The sequence below is a fragment of the Falco naumanni genome, chromosome 4 (assembly GCF_017639655.2).
Source record: "Falco naumanni isolate bFalNau1 chromosome 4, bFalNau1.pat, whole genome shotgun sequence".
In the NCBI taxonomy this organism is placed as follows: domain Eukaryota; kingdom Metazoa; phylum Chordata; class Aves; order Falconiformes; family Falconidae; genus Falco; species Falco naumanni.
In genome coordinates this window covers 69957467-69975501 of record NC_054057.1, presented here as the reverse complement: position 1 = coordinate 69975501, position 18035 = coordinate 69957467, and the positions used below count along the sequence as shown (strand labels likewise).

Genomic DNA, 18035 nt, shown 5'->3' with positions numbered 1-18035 from the left:
ACAGCAAGAGATTCGATCATGCCTGCAGTGGGTTTAGGAATGAATGAAAATGACCAGAAGAAATATTCCACTTTGTCTTCCTCAACTTCTCCAGAAGCTATAATTTCTTTCATTAGGACAACACACGCCTCTGTAGCACAAGATGGGAGAGCATCTACTAGCGGCTGCCTGTAACACAAGAAAAAAGTACAGCAAATCTAAAATTACCAAAATACTTAAGAATCAAAGAACAAACACATTGAGGTTAGGCTTCTTTCAGAGTAAACAGAACTCCACTGACTTAGCAAATGCCAGATTCCATAGAAACCTATGTTATCCTTTGGTTTAGTGACCTTACAGAAATATGCCTTAGTCAAGATGTGATGAAGTGTATTGTGTTTCAAGAACTGTATGTAACCCAGCTTTTAAGAAAATATTCAGTTGCTTTCTCTGAAAATTATGCAAAAACATATCCCAAGTTTGACTTCTAAAGACTGAGGTACCTTGAAGCACTGCTTTTTTATTAAAGTGGGCTTTTTGTTTCATTTCACCAATAAAACCCAAAAATATTTAAACTGAATTGACTAGCTTTTACTTCCTGTGCTTTTTTAGACCTTACCTAAGTGGAAAGGTTACACCAGCATGACGGCCAATACACATTTCAGCTCTCGAGTCCCTCTGCAAATATTCTGTACCTAGCTCCTATACTAATGGATGGACACTTTTGCATTAACTTGGTCGCAGTTACACTAAACTGGGCCAAAAAGCCCTCGTGTTAGAGTAAGAGAGTAGTCTGCATGGGATTCTTTTTAGCTCCTAAAGTTAGTAACGTTGTCCTGAGTAGAATTAAAGTTAATATAGAAAGAGGCAGAGTAGTTTACTTTCTGATATTGAAGAATATTAGCATGATTATTTGTCAAAAGGTGAGAATAAATCTAAGCCAAAACAAAGTTTGCCCCTTTTGCATGATGTAAAGTTCAACATATTGTCACAAACATAAAACTGGCACTAATTTCAAACAGGCTGATGACATTTTGCACTAAAACAAGTAAAAAACAATTTTCTTTGTTTGCCCTTTCCAGAATACTGATTTTGGAGGGAGAAAAATTTGATTTTAATGACACTGGATTAGTATTTCAGAAAGTCTCATTGGATCAGAACTATTCCTGACTGCAGAGGAGTGGAGGCCTTGAACTTCAAAGCTATAGTTCAATGATCAGTATAAAACATCCTGAGATGAGGCTGCTACTGAAAGATGTGGCTCCACCATGTCCATACTCCCAGCCTAATGTCTGTTGTCTCTCCTCCATGAGTAATAAAAGGCACTGAAGGTACAGATCCAGGCAAGCCTTTTCATAACAAATGGCAGTAGACAATTAAAACCAGCAGCACTGATTTCCGCTTAAGTCATGACTCTAGTTTCCTCTTCACACTGTTCCTGAAACAGGAAGTCTGCAGGAACAGGCCAGTCTGTTTTGTACACAACATTCATTCAGTAAGGACATCCTCCTATCACATAAAAAAGATCTGCACTACATATTCTTCCTTGAAAGCGCTCAAAATTTAAATCCAACATTTGGGCATGGATTTAAAACATTAATCTACTTTAAATATTTACAAAATATTTATTTTCTATATGGGGGGTGGTGGTTGTGGTGTTTAAATGCTATTACTAAAAGGGCCTTACCAGTTGTCTCTGCATTTAAACGAAGATCTTTGCCACAGCACTTTTAAGGCCTCAAGAGAAAGATGTCGAAGCTCAAACACAAGAGTCATGAAAAGGTCTGCAGTCTGTAAGAGAGCACAACAACAGAAGTGTGGAAACCAGCTTCAGAGAACAGAGCACAACAGACTGTGGGTTATACCAATACTGCTGTTGATTTACAAGGCAACCTGAGAGTAAAACCTCCTCTCCACCCTGTGGCCCTATCTTCCTTCCCTCCCTTGCTTTCCTCTTCAGGCTGCAAACATAAGGAGAAGGGGTTTCATTTATGATGTCAGTCAGTCCCTCAAGCAACAGTGCGCAATGACCACTACGCACACCACTAGCGTACAAATGAATAATGAACCAAAATGCAGCACTACGGTTACAATCCAGAGAGGAAGGTCATAATCTTCTCCGAGTTTGTACAGCAAGATCCTGATTTATGGCCAGAACTGCTGACATAGCCTTAACACAAAATAAAACAACAGTCAAGCTAACTTTGTGTTAATATTAAGTTTATGAGAAAGATCATTTAACTGAGGTTTGGACACTGCTTAAAAGGTTTGCCCAATTACCTCTGATGCTGTGTGAAAACATTCCATCTTACTGCGGAAAAGCCCAAGCATAACTGCTCTTACCTCTGCAGGCAGCACAGGATCAGTTAAAAGTGTGGCAGCAGACGAGCTGTCCTCCCTGGCTAAGCTGAACTGCTACAGCTACAACACACAGCAGCTATTTTACCTACAGTACATAACCATACACACTTTTCAGTGTAAATAAATTCTAGCCCTTCATTCGTAAGCCGCTCCTTGCTCTTGTGCGAAAAAATGAAAAACCTAAGTATTTCAGTCTAGCTGTACAGTTGAAGCTGAACAGTTCTGTTTAACAATTTATTTGTGTGTGGCTGAAAGAAATTATGAGCAATTCAGAGCTGACCCATGCTTTTCTATTAAGTGAAGAAGCTACCTGTAACAGACTTTACCTCTTAAAAAAGCCACTACTCCCACCTCCTACTTAACTTATATGGCATTATCAGCTTAAACAAGTATTTTTCGAAACTACTGTGTTGAGGTACTTTTGGATGTGTATTACATTGCCAGCAATAATTTTTATTTTCTAAAGTGTGATGCTAGCAATCAAATTAATCAAATATTGAACTGAACACATTATCAAGATGACAGAAGCCTTTATTTTTATGGAATACAAACCTTTCAGTGTCATCCGAACTCAATCCAGGCCCTGTATTACCTACCCAACCTACCCTCTGGTGAGAAAGGAGGCTCTTTTCTCCTTTTTTCAGATTATTTTCATTTGCACATACACCCTTCATCACATTGTTATTCTGGCCTCAGCAGAAGCTTTTTGGAAAACAGTATTTTAAAGGCTAACTAGCATGTAGATGTGTTCCTCTGAGACCCGATCCAAATTTCAAGAAGGGAGATAGGTCTCATTACTTGAAAAATTAGCAGAATGTGAAGTACAATAGTGTGTACGCTCATTTTAACCTAACTTTATAACGTACAAGTTTTAATTATGTTTGACGTCATACAGACTCATTTCAATCCTTTATTCACTTTAGATGTGAAAGGCTTAGACATCGAACTACTGTTCTGGTTCCAAAGAAAACATTTTTCTTTGTGCAAAAATCATACAAACAAAGTCTAATTCCACCAAGTCACACATCCAAAGGCCTGGGGAGAGACCTGCTTGGACCTCCTAACCTTCCTTCCAGAAGCAATGAAAAATTGGAATAACTCAGTGCCAGCATTTTATATTAAGTTAAGACTGAAAAGACATTTTAAGAAAAAAGCTATCTTTCCATAAGAAGATGGAGTAATTTGTTACCATGCTGTTTGATAGGCTGAGGGAATAATTTGTCAAAGCTAATACAAACATTGTTTGGTTTTGTTCTTTTGGGACTTCTTTCCTTTTTAGCAATAGTATATTAATTTAATCAAATTGAAATTTATTCTTATAATGAGGCTTACCTAGGTATGAATTCCAATAACATTATAATTCCATAGCTAAAATTCAGTTAGATCCACATGTATTCCATTCCATTCTGTTCCATCCCATCCCATCATTACATTTAAGGTCTATTTTAAAAAGAAATTACCAAACCCAGTGAAACACATTACATTTCATGGTCTATGAAATATTCATAGAATTGTATTTGCTCTTCAAAAGCATTTTGTGTGCCTTGTGTGCATTTTTACACACATGCAAATACACTACGGGAAGCATGATTAAGGGAGCTGGGGAGCCTCACAGATGTCATCACAATGAGCCACCTGAGCTCATCAGCTGGAGGCCACAGTGCAGCTCAAGGTAAAATTTCCAGACCGATGTATTTCCAGGTGATATAATTTTAGACTGTAGACTGACTTCATTCTGCTTCACACCTGCTGACTAGACAAGCTCCCACCTAGTAACAGTGCAAAATTTTGCAGAGAAACAGCTATTTTTACTTTCTTATAATAAAACTTTAGAAGGAATTGTCTGGTCAGGTGAGCTGTTTTTAAGGTAGGTTGCATTGAAATCGAGCTCTCAGATAAACAAGAACCTTATTGTAAATTCTTCCATTTGTAGTATTGTAATAATAAACTTCATGGATGTCGCGACGGAGGGAAGACACAGTCACTCAATATGAGTGATCAGCAGACTTAGTTTATTGTGCCTTACAGTCACCTTTTATGCCTTGTTATAATTAGCTCATACATATTACAAAAGTTAAGCTCATTATTGGTTAGTTGCCTATATACCAAGCCCATCCCTGGTTTCTCTTCTGTAGTTATCTGTTCCCACCTGCAACATTCTTTTCCCACCGAAATCTTCCTGTTATTGTGTAACAAGAACAGCCAAAGACAGTGTATTTTTGCTTTACTTCAGATAAGCTGAGAGCGATGTGCATTTTTGTCCAGCCAGCTGGACTATGTCTATGTGACCCTTTTCAGCTAGCCAGTTATCCACACATGGAAATCTGGCTCCCATTCCAACTCCCAAATGAAACATAAGGAAGCCTGGCTTTTATTCTACATAGAAGCTTGCTTTTCCTTCTATCTGCAGACTTACTATAGCTCTATTAAAAAAAAATAAAATCCTCTATAAGCACAAACATAGTATAGTTTAGATTGGAAGTTAAAAGTAGTAAAATGCTTTCCAATAGGAATATTTCTATTTATGGTATATACAAACACCCTTTGAACACTTGACACCTTACTTGCTGCCAAGTATAAGTCCATGTAAACACAAGGGAGGTTGCTCTGAAATATGTTCAATGAACATCTTTGTTCTTGCCTACTAATTTATGATCTCAATGAAAGTGTGAGGCCTTCTCTTCAGTAAATTTAGTATATCCCTTTGGAATTACATAGCTGCTGCTTCTGTATGGAACGTCTGGTTTTCAGTTGTCTGATTTCTTTTTTCAACTATATATACATTAAAGACCAAGTGTTTTCCTTGAGCTGAAGACCAAGAGTAAAGTCAGATGGAGGTGGCACACTGTTCTCCCTGAAGTCTACTGGTTAAACAGCTACGGTTATTCTCTCCCCGCCACAGCAGAACCTCCCTTCCTTCTGATCCTCATCAGTTCTTTCTTCTTTGGTTTCTTACCTTGCCAGTTAACCTTATTTCACCCTCAATTTTGTAATTTGCCTACTCATGGACCAGGTTTAAGTGACCTAACTGGCCTTTCCCAATACTATCTTCTAAGGCTTTCCAGTTCAAAGCAGACAAAGACTTCTGTTCCTGGTAAAGCTGTTACAGTCATACAGAAAAAGAACACAGTCTAATTTCAGAAAGCAAAATCAACCATGTAACTACAGTATCTTAATTCATCTTGATAATCAGAACATCTGCCTCACCTGGGAAATATTCTGTTATACTCCCTACACCCAGTTAGAAACATGCAAATCCTAACCCCCAGCTAGCTAGCAAACAGCAATTAGAACGCTTTATGAGAAAAACAAATGGTGAGACCGTGCTCTAAAGGGAAACTTTGGGGTCAGACTGGGGTACAGGAGTTGGGCAGTGTGAATCTGACCCACACTGCTTAAGAGTACACAGCCACATTCACCAGACATACCAATCCAGCATCAAAATTCAGACAGCCAAATATAAATGCAGCCCCTAGCAGAAGCTGTATGACAGGCTTACTTCAAGCCTCTCTGAAGTGAGGGTCCCTTCTCCCCATCCCTTTGGCCATTCTTTGTCAGCATGAAGCTTGTGCACTTAATGGTCCATTAGTTAATCTACCTCCACATTGAAATTCAATCTTGTCTCATAATAGCATCAAAAAATTAAACAACAACTTTGCTCCCTTGGAAATGACACTGTCTCCACCCCCATTTTCTCATCCCTTCGCTGTTTCCCCTGGAGTTGGGGATTTTGTCTTGCATTTATTTTTGCTTTTGTGTCCTGAAAGAAATGCATAATCTCACCTCATTCAGAGCCAAACAATAAGGGGACAAACAAGCTATACATGCATAACAGCAGAGCTGTCTCCCAAGCAACGCTGTGGGCATTCCCATAATTTCTTTCTTGGCCCAAAGGACATGGAATGAGGGATAATAAAGATCCCCTTTGAAATGTCTTGTCACACAGAAGGAACACCCTGAAATGGCGAAAATGGCAGACAACCGATCAAACCTTGTGCTGGGACAGGCATATGATGAATAATTCACCTCTTTTCTTAGGCAGTGGCACAGAGAGCAGCTACTTGTGCTAATCTTAGTAATTTACAAAACAAATTCCCCACACAGGAAGCCAGTGGGCCGCTTTGGATACAGAACTGACATCCCACTGTTACTGGGAAAAAATCGTTTACCATTCTTTCAAAGACACTGAATTATGGGTATTCAAAAGAAGGTAGGATTTAAAGTTTCTCAGGTCCACTGCAGTAGTTTCTTTTTTCAACATTTTCCAAGCAGTATGTAGCCCTCTAGTCTGTTCCTAAATGCCATTACATAGCACTGCTGCAATGACCGCCACACAGAATTAAGCATTATCGTACTCAAAAAGGCTGCTTTTATTCTACATTAGCAAGAACCATTACGTTTATGGCTCTGTTAGCTCTCTATAGCCCCAATCTCACTAGCATGCAGCTACAAAAGATGGCAGACTTGCTTACAACTGAAAGAGAGAAACCTATCCCATATACCACCACCCAGAAAGGCCACCTGCTGCTTTCTCTTCAGCCCTGTCCTGAAGTCTTTGTCAGGCTGTGATACCAGGTCAGACTACCATCACCGTTTAATAGGCTGGGAGTAACTGCTAGAGTTATAATTTATCATAGCTGACTGAAATTACCCACGTCAGTTGTTGTGTCAGTGATTCTTCTTCACTCTGTGCCTTTGCCTTACATCTCACACCACATGACACAAACACCTACTTGTGCTCATTAATCACAGCTAAAACTAAAAGAAACATCAATATACATAGTACAGCAATTTCTAAACAAGCACCACTGCCAGCAGAGCTGGATTCCAGCAGTGCGCTCTTCTCCAGCCCCCATAAAGCCTGTACTCCACCTCCCATACCTGTGTCCCCTCCAGGGAAGAAACAGGCAGAGCTTTTGTTCTCTGACATGGGATTTAACCTAGACAAAGGAAGGTGAAGTGCCTTCTCCTAGGCTAGGTCTGAGGCTTTATGTTAACATCACTTGTACCTATGTGCATTTACAGGACAGAACACAGTGCTACTGCACAAGAAATAACCTAGCTCCGAAGCACAACCAATCTAACAAGACATGAACATCAGAGGACAGGGAATATATCAGGAATAAGCTGGCTAAACTCATCAGTGGCAAATTCATGGAGGTACCAAGGCCCAGTTCAGTGCTCGCCCCATTAGACCACATTTGTTTTTTAGTAATATCCTGACCATGAATGACTTAAAAAAAAAAAAAAGTGTGCTCTTCTATTTTCATATTTACAAATTTTCCCACACTGTTCTGTATGGGAACTTCACTACTAGCAAGAACCACTCCACCTGAAGAATAATGGGATATGAAGTGCCCTCTCTTTTAAGTTACTGCTCTCAGCTCATCTCAGGTCAGCAACAATTAAGCACCATCACCTGTCGATCCTTCTGTATTGTGTATAACAGGTGTTCTTGATCATCTCCAAATGTCACAGAAGAAAGGGATCTTCATTTCAAAGACAGTGACAAATACTAACTGATCCAACTGCTGCCAATATCAACAAAAATCAAAAGACCCGAGCAAACTAAGGAGACAACCAGACCATCCTCTAGAATGATGGTCATTGTAGAAAAAAATTAAGCCACTCCATGTTCCACATGACCAGAATATTCCATCATATCTTAGCAGCATTGACCAATGAAAATCATTTAGGTGAGAAGAGATTCCCTCTGGACCCAAGCAACACCCTAGAAAACAGGATAGTTATTACTAGAATCCATCAGAAGCAAACAGAAACAACCAGCCAAGATCCAGAGGCAAGGGTTTCATGTGCAAACTGTTTTGAGAGGGTAAGGCAGCAACAGGAGAAGGACCACAGAACTCCAACAAACATGGAAACAACAGCACTACCAAGGGTAGTATCCCACATTAAAGCTGTAGAAAATGGTTTTTACAATTAAGCATCAAAACTGTCAGTGATAACCCAAACCAGACATTTTGTTTGTTTTTCCACAGCAAAACAAGAATTCAGAACATTTTCTTTCAGGTTAATTTTGAATACAGTTCAAAAATGCTTTTGCTCATTATTCAGGGGCCGTATTACATTTTGACTCTTCAGTTTGATTTATTGTTTATACAGGAAAATGACACTTCAAAGCATTTTCTCTTTTTATAATTCCACATTAAAAAATGGCCAAAATAATGGAAGGCTTCAGTATTTAAAAGCTGCTGCTCTCCTAGTCACATCTTGTCTGTGCAGGGGATCTCTCAGACCACAAAGGGCCTTAGAAGGAAACAGAGGATTTATGTAAAAACTTACCTCAAAACTCGCACTGTGCGCTAAGCAAAGCTTCCACACTAGTTCAGCCACTTCCTCTCCAGTGACTTCCCTCTCAGCTTCTTCCCTTTCATAGAGCATGCTGGTCACATACAGATCAGAATCCACTGGAAAGACGTAAGGAAAAATCAGGTATCTGGTGGTTGCTTGCCATTTGCTATGCTTAACCCTAAATGTCAGGGGAAGGTTTCTCTCTGAGCCTTTACTTCTACATGTAAGAATCCCTCTAGTCTCGGTAAAACCAAGGCGTGAATATGAATGCTTGCTGTCAGGTTGAATTTAAGAACATAACAAAATAAAGGCCTAAGACAAGCATCACCTGAAAGAGAGTTAGAGAAAGAAGACGAAGAAGATACACAGGTAAAAAGGTCCCACTTTCCATCAATATGCCTCTTACAATGGCCCTGCTACTTCACATTCATCACCCTTTCCCATTTTATTAAATCACTCCCTCTCACACTTCAACCTCCCAAAAACTCAAAAGGAGACCTAGGTGCCAAGAAAAACAAATGGCTCAGCTCTTAACCTCTTCCTGAGGAAGAATCTTCTCATCTTATGTTGGCGTAACTATAAATAAAAAGTGTCCTGGAAATTTGGAATTTCTTTAAAAGACAAAAAAATGAATACAAAGTGTTTCTCATCAATTAGAGCTCAACTTTAAAATCTTTCCTCAAGCAAGCCTCCCATTGACTTCAGTAAAATCACTCTCCTAAGGAGAAGCACACAGAGCAAAGACAGAGCAAAAATTAATACAGTTCTCAGACAGTCCTTAGTTCCATTAGGACTTGCAACTACATAGGCTCCATTTGTACACAAAATAGGAATTGTTCACAGGCACAGGAAGGCTGGTGCTCTGTGTATAAGGGGGCTAGTTATGTGAAGTAGGTAAAAAGGAATTGGACATTATGGAAATCGATCACTTTTGGAGACCCAGCCAGCTTCACTACAGCAGGCCCCAACTCCCAAAGAAGGAAGAGCTCTCAGTAGCCCAGCCTGTAAAAACATCCACTTTCACATTGCTTAATATATTAAAGGAAATATCAGGTGCAACAAATTCTCACAGGGAAGACACAGTCCCAAGATTTGTTCCAGGAAATAAATTTAATTTCTTTTAGCAGAAACATCATGTTACCTTTTCTGTACAGTGTCTCTGTTTCCACTTGAAAGAGTTTCAGTGAAGACTCTGTCTGCGTCTTTGCCCCGCTGCCCTTCTGAGAGAACAGTGTAACAAGGTTGGATTCAGAACATTTGGCCTCCACCAGGATTCCATCCTGAATGCTCTGAACACATTCCAGTTTGGATGACAGGATCTGCTGCTCAGACTGAGAAGAACAGATACTTCACGTAAAGTCTCAATGACCTATGTCAGCCTGCCCAATCCTTTCTCTCCCAGCTTCACAGCGGATTCCAGTTCTGTGCTAAGTGTAAAGTCTCTTGTCTAGACCTTTGACAGTGCCCAGCCTGTGGAGGTTAATACACTCTTTATTTAAGTCTAATTTTTCCATCACTGAAATGCAACTGCTACTACCTTTCAGTATCAGAAGGTCTCAATTCATTTCAGTTCACAAAGCATCAGTGTTAAGCTGACCTATTTGGTCAGCAGAGCTGAGAAAAGCAAAAGGTTGGTAGTACAATACAAGAAACAAGTACTACACCTCACCTAATAAAAACAGTGCAAGACAGAAATATTGACTTTTTTTTTTTTTTTTTTTTGCCATGAACAGTGGAAAGCTCTAAGTCTGTCTTTTAGAAAAGATTCTCTTTTTCCAGAGTTTTCTGCAAGTAACAATCTTCTTTGCGTAATGTATTTTCCATGTCTCTATTCCTCTCTTTCATGATCTACTTTCAATTTACCACTGTAACTGTAACATTCCCAGAGCTGAATTCAGGTGTCTAACAACCTCTTGCATTTGTATCATAATGTTCATCAACCACAATGCAAATTTCCATTAAAAACAAATTCTGTGAATAACAAACATTACAGGGCAATAATATTCATTGTTTCTTTGATAAGGACTCAAGTTTGGGCAAATGCAACTAATATAATTGAGCACAAATGACTCATTTGTCAAAAAAGTTTTCATTGACATTATGACTCTTCAAAGAAATTAAAAGGTTCTGTGGAAAAATCAGTGTCATTCCCCAACACTTACCGACATATGAGGAAGAACAACAGACTGCACAGAAGTAAAACCAGAATATCGATGAGAGCAGAGATTTAAGTCCCTTGTCTTGACAAGGAAAGGACCTTTTCGCTGATACCTGGTTGGACATATTCCCAGAACATCCACCTAGTAACAAACACACAGTGCTGAATCACACATACAACACAAGCAGCTGTTATGGGCTATTACAATTAATTTTAATAATTGCTTTGTTGCAATAACAATGCATCAGAGACCTAAATACTCCCATGCAGGACACAAAAGCCATGGAAAGGTAAATCATGGTCAAACTTTATAATAACCAGGGTTTGTTGTTTTAACTTCTCTGTGTTACTCTGAATCAGATGTATCATTTTTCATTTCAGGTTTTGCGGGTCTGCAGGGAAGCATTATCTCAGAAGAGCATTTCTGCTCAGAAGAAATGTAATTACATATGGGTGTCCCAAACCTTATTGCAGAACATCTATTTAAACACTCATATGTAGCAATAGCATGAGAATGAGGTAGTGCACATCATGCTGAAGATCAGCCTAGAGTCTGCTCTTCATAACAGAAGTGTAGCCGTTGAGGTACCTCAGCTGCACTCATGCAAACACATGGACAACACTGGGGTACCCTAGACTATTGTTTCAGTGTAATACAGCAGAAATTGAGCTTAAGTATTAATTTTTTTAAAAAAATAAATAGTAAAGGGCTCCAAGAAGCCTGACCTTAAAGCTTCCTGAAATTAATGAAAAAAGTCATGACAAATAATCATGAATAATGAATACTGTATTTTCCCCTGAGAACAGGTAAAGTGCAAGATCTTGTTTTACAACTCCTCATAGAACTCTGTGATACACAGCTTTTCCTCAGGTAACCAAGTAGTGGATTCTAACCCTCAACAAGAATGCAAATTATAATTTCATAATATTCACTACAAAAAGCAATCAGACGACCACCCCTGGCTGTTGACCAGTCACCAAGTGGCAAAAAGCTTTAGTTATTTACAAAGGAAATAGACTTAACATGTACAAAGGTTAACAGCTACCCTAGAGCATGACTCTACCAATGGTCTCACCTCTTCCACAACTGCACTAGCAGTGGATGATTGTGATGTCTGTAGGACACTGAGAATGCCTCGCTTTATGTTCAGTGCCCAGGTCTGTTCACTCCTCACAGGACAGAGCTCCAGAACTTTCCCATCATGGAAAGAAAAATGAAGAGGGTGCTGTTCTAGTATTTCCCTGCAATAAAACAGTTTATAGTTTCTTCCTTCAAACAGTGGCTACAAGTCTGTTCATGACATTAGACTCAGATCTTCTGAGCAGAATTGTTCCTTCACAAGAGATCTGTCTTATTCTGCATCTCTCTTCTTTATAGCAAGCCTCTACTCTTTATGAATTCACCCTGACCCCAAGAGCCCTTAAAAAAAACCCGAAACAAAACAAAAAAACCCCCTATCAAGATAATCACAGCATCTTTGACACAACTGTAACAATAAAGTCGACTCCTGGTAAATTCTTTACAAGCAATTATACTTAACAATTGGCAATGACTCCTTAATGTAAGAGAGAAATTCCATTTCAGGTTTAGCATTTAGCATTTAGCATTGGTAAGCGTGTCTCAGTTGCAAGTAACTGCATGTACTCTTTATCATTCCTCTTCACATCTGTTCCTCTGTATATCACAGAACAACTGCTTTCCCAACATCTTCCTGCTCTGTTAGGTGTACATAGCTGGGCTCTATCCCAAAGTTATCTGCCAGTCTGTTGTCAGTCCACTCCCTGACTGCTTTTGCTAACCCAGATTAAGAGTACAGCGTCTCCTACTTTTGCAAGAGATCACTTTTTAACATTTATCTTCACTCCAAATTAATAATATATTTACCATCTAAATGGGGAAAAATAAACAATCCAAAGAAAGAATTCTACAGTAGCCCAGTCAACAGCTGCCATACATGGAGATACACAGTTCACCAGCACATTAACTGTGGAACTAACTGTTCATCTAATCAACTAGATCACAAAGACAATGTAAGAGAAAAAATTTTAATGCACCAACACCTGGATAAAGTCTTTCCAAATAAGAGACAGTGTGTGTGGGATAAGAGTTTCTGAACTCCTAGACAACTGTGGTTGCTTTTGCTGCTATCTGTGGAAATTACATGCATGTTCAGAGGACAAGCTAGACCACTGCATATTCACAATTGGCTGAGGCACATGCTAATAAGGTTCACTCATCTGAATAATTACTTTCAATAGTCAAGCTTCACTGAATGCTTTCTTTGCTACCTCTATGGTTTGGCTTCTCTGCAAAGAACAAGACAACTGCTTTTACCTCTATGAAAATCCTACAAATAACTTCATAGAAGAAAATGGGCTTGTACTCCGATTTGAACTCTGATACCACTACCCACACTGTGGAACACAAAGTTCTTCCTGATGAATATAAAAAGCAATGCATTTACTCCAAACTTGCTCTTTTTGACCCTTTGAATTGAGTCAATTACCTCAGCTCTCAGTGTTGTTTAAAAGCTGAGAATCCAAGTGCCAGGACAAAGAGGAAGATTACAAGACTAAGCTTAATCAGACAACAGAGCTGCTTTTTTTTTGATGACATAAGCACCACCAGCTCTCTGGGAAAATACCAGACTTCCACAGTTTGAAGACACCTTTTTGTATGGGCATCTTCACTAGCCTCTATACCTTTGCAAGTCAGAAGGAAACACACTGACACGTCATGAATGAGATACTAAAAACAAAAACATAAACCAAAGAAAATTACATTAGATGAATAAATGCACTTTAAATATCCCAGAAGAAAAACCCCAATGTTTTGCATTGTGAGAATCATTCAAATCAAAAACTTCAGAAATGTAATTCAAAACTCAAGAGTTTGCACAAGTAACTTCTGCAACTTGGAGAACTAGTCAGCAATCTGTACACACTGCTAGCCAGCTACAAGTCTGATAATTTGTACCTGGAATAATTTTAATTGTCTACTCTTCCAATGTTCTTACATAAAAAGGGATGAAAATTAAGTTCAAAAAACCTTTTTGGACCAAATGCTTCTCATTTTGCTGATGGTGCTCAAATCTTGTTCTTTACTTTTTTAAAAAAAACTCAAAAAAACAACAAAACAAACACAGCTAAAACTGAAGAGTATGAAAACAGTCTGAACAATGTCTAGTCAAGCCACTGCTAAGCCATATAGCTTCAAAAAAACACGAACCAGACCAGATCACAAGTTTTTCTACCTTAGACTGTCCATTTCCTTCAAAGGCTCCTCTCTGGATCTAAGCCTTTTCTTAATCTGTACATCTTGCACCTAGAAGCAAAGATTATAGAACAACAAATATCGTCAATAGGAACTTGCGGACTTTATCACGTAAGTGTATCTACACAGAATGTCACAGACTATGAAAAAAGGATCAGTGTTGCAAGCAACAACGATAGCCACATCTTCAGGTTGCATATCTGAGATGGTTTCCAGAAATTTCTTCTACCAAGAAGTTTCACTCACTATTAAATACATTTTATATGGCACTATTATGTCCCCTTCATTTTCAAGGCAGAAGAAATCACCTACTCTGGGGTAAAGCAGGAGCCTGGATAAATGTAAGACCTTACTATTCCAGTTGAGAAGCAAAGTAACTACTTACCTGAGTTGGCTCTTGAGACTGTACCTGGTAAAGTTCTCGGTATTCTGCAGCAATTTCATAGCTTACTTTTACTGAATTCAGAGAATAAAATGCATACTTAAATTCATCATGGAACTTCCTAAAGCATTTGTAATTTGCTTGGTTGTGGTAAGGAAGAACTGTTCTCAAATGGTAGATCAAAAGCGGTGGCACTCTGCCCCCTTTCAAGTACAGCATAGACTGTAACCGTTAGTTATTTTTTTTTCTTAATGTATTCTACTTTCTTACTTTTTTAAAAAGACAAGCATTCAACTACATATTGTTTTGCATATCTTAGGAGGCCTCAAATTAAAATAAAGAGCTAGAAGTTGGTGAATACAGCCACTGATATTGCAAGACAGCAGAGAGTGATTCAATCTGAAGACAGTACCCAATTCTTATTTTTCATGTAAAATCATTGGACCACTGATCAGTTAATTTTATCCATATGGCCATATTAGGACTGGCCAGTTAATTTTATCCATATGGCCATATTAGGACAGGGATAATTATCCTATTCTTCTTTGACCTCATATGTATATGTGTATATAGTACACATGTCAACCCTTCACAGACCCCGTGAATTATCCCCTCTGTTAACCTGAAGGAAAATCAAGACAGATGAGAGGTTTATTTTCCATGGTCTCCCTGCTAAAGCACTGTCGTTCTCAAACTGGTCTACTGCAGGGCTCAGGAAAAGGTCTTTTGCTCCTGTCACTGAGAGAGGTCTGTTGAGATCAATGGAGTGTTACAAGACTGAATTTTACACTACGCTAGGAATGGCACCAATCCAGTGCATCATGCAATTTCTAAAGTTCTCTTTAAAATGCTTGCTATTTTTAGATTATTGCTACAGATATGAAAGTGCTTAAAAAAAAAAAAAAGTTCCTTTCAAACAGACTAGCTTCATTCCAGTTCTGCACTTCATGTGACAAAACAGTAAAACTGTCATGCCACTTAGGAAAGAAAGCAATGATTTGTTTAATCTGCCCTTTAAAACTGGCAAGTACTTAATTTGAAGCCATGTCACACCAAAGCAATTCTGCAACTCTAATTATGAGACCCAGAACTGAACTGGCTTTTGTGTTAAATCTAGCAGTAATACCAAAGAAAGGTACGGTTCCAAGTCAGCTCATCCCAATCGCTCAGATGATTATGACAATACTCACTTTCAAAACCATCTGGCAATTCCCCAGTACTTCAATGATCACTGTGCTCTCCAGAGAGATGCCACTGCTTTTGTAAATACTTCCCTGCAGGAATGTGCTGGTGACTGCTGAATACCTATAGCTGTATCTAGCTCGTTTGGGGAAGTATGATGCACTATGTCCTAGGAAATAAAAAACATACATTTTTTTACTTTATTACACATACCCCCATTTTTTTTCTTTTTGCCACAAACCAGCTAAACAAGGAGTTGTATATTCAAGAATGTTCCCTTCCCACTTGGACTTACAACTGAAAGAACTGGGTTTCTGAAAGCACCTTGCATGCTAGTGACAGCTCCTGTATGGAAGCTGAAAATAATTCCCCTCTCCTATGTACATAACCTCACAATTTCCATCAAGGCAGGCATCTAACTTCCAAGAGCTGAAAAGGAATGGAATGTATTTACAGCCTGATGCTCTTTTGACACCTTTCAGAGAGCAGCAAAGCAGGACCTTTGTAACAGCAAGATGAAAAAGATCTGCTGAAGCCTTCAGTGCTCTTCATGCCCCTGCTGTGAGCTACACATACGAAGATGTGGTTTTTAAGTAAAAAAAATATAATTGGTTCTGAAAGCCTGCCCAAAAAGATCCAGGCTGAGGAAAAGAAAGCACAGGGAGACACAGATTATCTGAATTTGTATAATGACATTGTAATCACCTGGCAAGTGTCCATAGGTAGCACTGTCTGCTAGTAATATAATGTCAGACACCTTCACGTGTGCTACATGATCCTCTAATCAGAGGAGATTCTCTTCTAGACCAGGTGATAAGAATTAACCCTGAAAGGATGAGAGATCAGAGTCATAATACCTTCAATGCCACACCTTTGGGTGGCTGTCATGTATGAGATTGTTACAAATACAGTGTCCCTGAAAGATAAGACATCATGGTACGACCTTAACTGGGACCACTGAAGCGCAGCTGAGGGAAAATCCAAAAAAAATACCCTCCCTTCCCTCAGATGAAGAAGACACCACCTAGAAAAAATTACCACTGTGGCTCCCATAATACACAGCTCCTTTTTCTTTGCCTCACAGCAGCACTGCAACACTCCAGCACTTTCAATGACAAAGCCACACAGAGATGAAGTAATGTTGAACAAATGAAGGGTCTCTGATCCACACTGAGTAGGCAGCTAAGAGACTAGGGCAAGATCTCCTTGCAAGGGGAGCAGAACATCGAAGTGCTCCCCTTGCTGTTACGCTGAAAAGCGCTTCTGCACATTCAAGTACCTGCTGGCAATGTAAACAGAAAGGTAAGTTATAAACTCTACCTCAAACCATTCAACCAAACCTTTCCAGCTCAGTTCAACATCCTGCCTTCCTGTCTGCTCCTTTACAGGACATAAGTTTTATGCCTACTTACTGCAGGAGGAGTCTTTCTTCATGCCTGTTTGAAAGGAGCTAACACTGGGTACTAGAAAAAAAGACATTCATACGTGGCTGGGTTTTGTCCTGCACTGGTTTAGTAGGTCGCTTAACTATAAAATCTATGGGCTTTCTGAGTTCACAGCATGTGAACTTAAGGCAGATCTGGGCCCAGGGAAGGATTACTGGAACTTCGCTACTTCCACGAATGCTGATCACTCAGACACAAGTACCATACTTCTAAGATCACAACACCCCTGCTGCAGGGAATGAAGTTTTCAAATCTCTCCTTCCTTATCACATACAAGGTCTGAATACAGTCTTGTTTTACTTACCTATGCACTCTGCAAAACAGGAAGCTTCATAACTTAAACTCTCCAGGGATCCTGCAATGACAGGTAAGATGACAGAAAAGCACTGAAAATTTCTGTGTAACTCAGGTCAGACTTGCTGCTTTTCAATTGCAATCAAATAACTGAAACCAAAGCATGGCCCTCAAAAAAAAAAAAAAATCCATGAGAGTTTTGCTACCAAGTATACTTGCTCTTGCCCCTTTCCACACATCTACACCACAAAAGCACATACATGAAGGGATTACATGCCTTAGTGTATTTACTGATGTAGGTATGGAAAGGCAACAATATCACAGATTACCAAGCAAATTAAAAAAACATGTTCTTAATCCAGGAAAGAAATACACATTTTATACATCATACTTCTTCATATCCATAGGCTTTTAACTTTCTTGCAGTTAGGGAAATTTTCTTCTTAGCTAAGATTTTTACTGCACATGGCATTCAAGAAACCTTAAGTATCATTTAAAGCAGAACAAGAGCGAGCTTTACTGCCCAAGAAAAACTCCTCCAGCACCAGCACAGTAAGAAACACTTAAAACATCACAGCTCAAGAGTTGGTTAAGACATCTTTTAACACTGGAAAGCCTGTTCTCCAACATGAGTTTCATTCAGACTTT

At 39.1% G+C, this 18035-nt stretch overlaps 1 protein-coding gene across 1 annotated transcript in view; it reads right to left on the bottom strand.

The window, feature by feature from the left end:
* Positions 1–17537, bottom strand: part of LOC121086562 — a 98192-nt gene extending 80655 nt beyond the window's left edge. Inside the window, exons 1-9 of the mRNA XM_040590467.1 lie at positions 17398–17537; positions 15657–15817; positions 14065–14135; positions 11887–12052; positions 10815–10952; positions 9794–9983; positions 8644–8768; positions 1667–1770; positions 3–168 (exon numbers count right to left, since the gene is read on the bottom strand). Coding sequence (XP_040446401.1) covers positions 3–168; positions 1667–1770; positions 8644–8768; positions 9794–9983; positions 10815–10952; positions 11887–12052; positions 14065–14135; positions 15657–15668 — 972 coding nt within the window. The 5' untranslated portion in view covers positions 15669–15817; positions 17398–17537. The remainder of the gene's footprint in view (positions 1–2; positions 169–1666; positions 1771–8643; positions 8769–9793; positions 9984–10814; positions 10953–11886; positions 12053–14064; positions 14136–15656; positions 15818–17397) is intronic.
* Between the last annotated feature and the right edge of the window lie 498 nt (positions 17538–18035).